The sequence below is a fragment of the Myotis davidii genome, unplaced genomic scaffold (assembly GCF_000327345.1).
Source record: "Myotis davidii unplaced genomic scaffold, ASM32734v1 scaffold875, whole genome shotgun sequence".
Lineage (NCBI taxonomy): Eukaryota > Metazoa > Chordata > Mammalia > Chiroptera > Vespertilionidae > Myotis > Myotis davidii.
In genome coordinates, this window is record NW_006286244.1 from 778,293 (window position 1) to 783,102 (window position 4,810).

Genomic DNA, 4,810 nt, shown 5'->3' on the forward strand with positions numbered 1-4,810 from the left:
CAGGGCGGGCTCAGCGAGGGGGAGACCTGGCGCCTCTTCCCTGCGGCGCCACCTGGGCCCCAATCCCATCCAGCCGGGCCCCCAAAGGGTGCGGATCGGATGGGGCCCTGAGCGCCTGAGGGTCCTGGAACTCAGATGGAAAACACTGCAGTCGCGTCCGCTTGGACACTCCCTCCCCCAGTGGTTGCGTTGGGATTTCAGACATTTTCAGACCGACAGGGGATAGCTGTCCGGCTACGTATGTCCCAGACGCTGCACGGGACGCCCTCGGGCTGAATTACTGGCTGGTGCGTCTGCTTGTGTGTTTGCCGGCGCTGCAGGGAGGGAGGGGCGCTTCCTGCTCAGTGGCCGCGGCGCGGAGATCGGGGCTGCACCGGGGACAGTGCTTGCCCTGCGCCGCTTCCCATAACCACTGGCTACCGGCTGGCGTGGAGGCCCGCCCCGCGGTCCTGGCCGTCCCGCCCGCTGGCACATCTGTGCGGCCGCTGTGCAGCCTCCATCAGCCCGGGATCCCTTCCCACCCGCTTTCTCCGGTGGCTTTTACCGGTTTTGCAAGACTGGGAGCCCTGGAGCTTTCTGTGCAGAGCTAGGCGGTGCTGGTCCCCCGGTAACTAGGTGGCTGGCTGGTCACCGAGGCCGCTGACGCTGTTTTCCCAGCTCCGTGTGCCCCTGGGGCATTTCGCCCTTGGCCTGCTCAGCTCACACTGGGCGCTCCACGCCCGGAGCGTGACTCGAGGGCGCTTGGAGGGCTGTTGTCGGAGGGAATCTCACCTGCGGCATTGCCTTTACTGTCTGATGAACCGGCCCCTTTACCAATTCCTCGTAGGATGGGCAACAGCACGTCGTCCACTTGGGGGAAGCCGGCAGCTGCTCCCCTGAATCAGATCCAGGTGAGTGGTGCGGGGCCGGGGCCGGGGTGCTGTGCACAGCCAGGTCCAGGGAGTGCCCTTAGGACACCCCTCTGGTCTGCAGGTTCTCCCTCGCTGGCAGCTGCGAGACAGTCCTGTTTCTCCTTCCCTGTCCACCACTGACCACGGCCACATCCATCGCGGTTCTGCCTTCATGCCTTTGGCCGAAACAGTAGTCACACACAGCTGTAGGAACGCAATGGCAGAACCTACGGTGAGGGAGCTGCCTCCTAAAATAAGGACAGAGTCACAGCTGTTCAGCAAGCACCGGCTTCAGGAAAGGGGAGGAGAGTTCCAGAATGTTTGGCCCTGTCCTCTGTTTCTTCTCACCCTGGAATCTCTTCATCCACATTTCTTTGTGTGTGTGTTTTTAATTTTTTAATTGATTTCAGAGAGGGGGAGTAGAGATAGAAATATCAATGATGAGAATCACTGATCGACTGCCTGCTGCACACCCCACACTGGGAATCGAGCCCACAATCACGCATGTGCCCTGACTGGGAATCGAACCGTGACCTCCTGGTCCATAGGTCGATGCTCAACCACTGAGCCACACTGGCCGGGCCAAAGCCTTCCGTTTAAGAGAAATATGCATCAGTCCTCACCACTGACAGTTGAGGCAGGTGAGGCGTTACCTCCTGAACATGCACTGAACATCTGAGAAGTAGAATAACGGCGGTGAAGTGCCTGGACGGTGGAACCAGACTCCCTTGGTTCAAATCCCGGCTCTGCCGCTGAGTAGCTGAGGGCCAGGAGTAAGTTATTTCCCTTCCCCGGGCCTCACTCTCCTCGGTGTGGAGTCCAGAGGACGGCGGGACCTCTCTCAGGACTGAGCTGGTCAAGGTCACGTGTTGAGCGTTGTGTCCCGCACACAGGTGTTTGCAGTCTATGAACTGGCTGCCGCTGTTAGGACTCCATGCCAACATTTCCCATCTGTTGCACCCTTTGTTCCTAATAGTGTTCTCTGGAAATGAATACTATTACCCTCAAGCACCGATGAGAAGGGAGGTGATGGAGACTTAGTTCCAGCCCTGAGTCAATCCTGAGACGCCAACATTCATATCCTTCCGCGGTACCATTTCTTTCCAAAAGATAACGTCTGGCATTAAGATGATTTGTTTGCTTGGCTCCAGGAAACCATTTCCGATAACTGCGTGGTGATTTACTCAAAGACATCCTGTTCCTACTGTGACATGGCGAAGAAGCTTTTCCACGACATGAACGTAAACTACAAAGCGGTGGAACTGGACCTGCTCGAATATGGAAGCCAGTTTCAGGACGCGCTTGCCAAGATGACTGGCGAGAGAACCGTGAGTCCGTGCTCTGCGGGGCTTCCCCCCCCAAAGTGGGTGCTGACCTGGGGAGGGGAGGGGGTCACCCTCGTGTTAGGAAAGAGGACCCGGGCATTCTCTGAAAATCTTACATTGATAAAGAAATGGCCGATCCGGGAACCAGATTCATAGACTAGGAAAGAGGGGAGTTAATTTTATTTTTATCTTTCAAGATCGTGCATGTGTGTGTGTGCGTGTGCGTGTGCGTGTGCGTGTGTGTGTGTGTGTGTGTGTGTGTGTGTTTGGACCTTAGGCGGCCTGCGAGTAGGAGTGCTTTAGTGCTCCATGTGCTTAGAGTCTTTTTTTTAACTTTATTTCAGAGAGACAGGAAGAGGGAGAGAGACACATCAGTGATGAGAGAGAATCATGGATCGGCTGCCTCCTGCACACCCCACACTGGGGATGGAGCCCACAACCCGGACATGTGCCCTGACCGGGAATCGAACCATGACCTGGTTCATTGGTCAATGCTCAACCCCTGAGCAATACCAGCTGGGCAGATTCTTTAAATTTGTGAATTTTTCCATAATACGCATTATCAGAAAGATACCCAATGTTGCCACTTCCCTTCTTATGTGCATGGAAGAAACCTGTGTACTCTTCCCCTTTAGTCAACAACTGTAAGAAAGTTAAACATTAGTAATAATTAGAGACTTTTATGTGTCAGGTGATTAGGAGGAAGGGCCTGGAGAGTCCAATGGCCCTAAATTTAAATCCCAGCTCTGTCATTTACTGATCACTAAAGAGCTTCCGTAGTGTTGTGCCCGGCCCATAACGGTACCCAGACGTAAGCATCTCCATCCTTATTACGTGAAGTGCTGTTCTGCTGCTGACACTCGGTGACACCTGCTCTTCTGTGTCTCCGACAGGTGCCAAGGATATTTGTCAATGGGACTTTTATTGGAGGTGCCACCGACACCCACAGGCTCCACCAGGAAGGGAAACTGCTTCCACTGGTTCATCAGTGTTACTTGAAGAAAAGCAGCAAGCATGTTGGCGACAGTGTTTGAGGATGTCTCACTTCATGTGACCAGTCTTCATGAAAACGTTGCTAAAATGATGAACAATAAATCGCAGTGGAAACCTCATCTTCCTGCTTGCCGTTTTTTGAGCAAAAGAGATGGTGTTTAGAACTGGAGGAAGGGAGTTGTGTCAGAAGGAAAGGAAAAGATGTGTTTTGTTGGGAATGTATATGTGAATTCTACAGACTTGGTGTTCTTTATTATGTATACTGTTCTGAAGGAGTTAACGCCTTACCTTTTACAGGTTTTAGTGATGAGGACTGATGTGTAATTTCTCTTTAAAATGTAAGGCTCTCACTGATACGGCTGTGTACGTGGCAGGGATGTGTCCTTGTCCTGTACTGCGACAACAGGCCCTCCCACTTGGTACTCCTGGAGTCAGAGAAGTATATGACATTGGTAGGATGGAACGAAAGTTATTCCAGAAAAGCAAAATCACGCATTTGAGGACTGAATGGTTCCAAAGAACCTATGGGCAGTATAAAAAAGAGAAAACGGGCCCTAGCCGGCTTGGCTCAGTGGATAAAGCGGCGGCCTGCGGACTGAAGGGTCCCAGGTTCGATTCCAGCCAAGGGCACATGCCTGGGTTGCGGGCTTGGTCCCCAGTGGGGGGCATGCAGGAGGCAGCCAATCGATGATTCTCTCCCATCATTGATGTTTCTATCTCTTTCTCCTTCTCCCTTCCTCTCTGAAACCAATAAAGAAATATATATATTAAAAAAAGAGAGAGAGAAAGAAAGCAGGCCCACAATGGAGTCACATGTGCTAGCCCACATCACCAAACCAAAACCTAACACCCAAGACCTAAACTAACTGCAGCTTTGGCCCCTCCTGGGAATGCAAAGGTAGCGGGTCAGTCTGGAATCTCCTGGTCACCACATGGGGGGGTCCCCTGGAGACCCCTGCTCCCCCAACTCTCCGCTGTAAGCTTCCTTTCTCACCCCTTCTGCCCATCAAAGCCTTCCATTCCGTGCAGCTCTTCAACAGAAATGAGGAAAAGGTCGGCCTCGTGTGGAACAATTCAGAAACATCCTGGAGTTACTACTGGCGTCTAGGAAGTGTGTTCCCAGACGATCCCACAGTCCTAGGGACCGATGACCAGATGCTGGGACAAGAGAAGCTACCCAGAGAGAGGAAAAGGGATGGTAAGAGAAGTGGGGTGCTTTTACCCTGGGGTCAACGTGGACCAGGGGAGCTTGGGACAGTCCGGCGGGAGACAGCTGGCGGCGGCTTGGGCTCCCTACGCGGGTTTATGAAATTGCCGCTGGGGGGCCCCGATGAAGCAGGTACTGGGACTGTCTCATTCTCACGTGATCCGTTCTAACACTGGAATGCAACGGAAAGGAACCAAACTTTGGCCACCATGGAGCTGCCTTTGGGGTATTGATTTTCAGCTACTTATTAGGAAACAGAACACTCAGAATTCAAAAAGACCTGCTCCAGGGGGACCTGAGGATGCCACCTTCGCCGAATCTGCATTAAGTGTGGATGCAGAACAGGGCTTTGCGGGTGCCTGTCAGCCAGATACCCCAGGTCCCACCGTTGCCCA

The 4,810-nt window shown here is 53.3% G+C and overlaps 2 protein-coding genes across 2 annotated transcripts in view; both read left to right on the plus strand.

The window, feature by feature from the left end:
- Window positions 1-3,327, plus strand: part of GLRX2 (glutaredoxin 2) — a 4,153-nt gene extending 826 nt beyond the window's left edge. Inside the window, exons 2-4 of the mRNA XM_006757650.2 lie at window positions 827-890; window positions 2,042-2,218; window positions 3,109-3,327. Coding sequence (XP_006757713.1) covers window positions 827-890; window positions 2,042-2,218; window positions 3,109-3,249 — 382 coding nt within the window. The 3' untranslated portion in view covers window positions 3,250-3,327. The remainder of the gene's footprint in view (window positions 1-826; window positions 891-2,041; window positions 2,219-3,108) is intronic.
- Window positions 821-4,810, plus strand: part of CHML (choroideremia-like (Rab escort protein 2)) — a 13,361-nt gene continuing 9,371 nt past the window's right edge. Inside the window, exon 1 of the mRNA XM_015560009.1 lies at window positions 821-890. The gene's annotated coding sequence lies outside the window, so the exon portion shown is untranslated. The remainder of the gene's footprint in view (window positions 891-4,810) is intronic.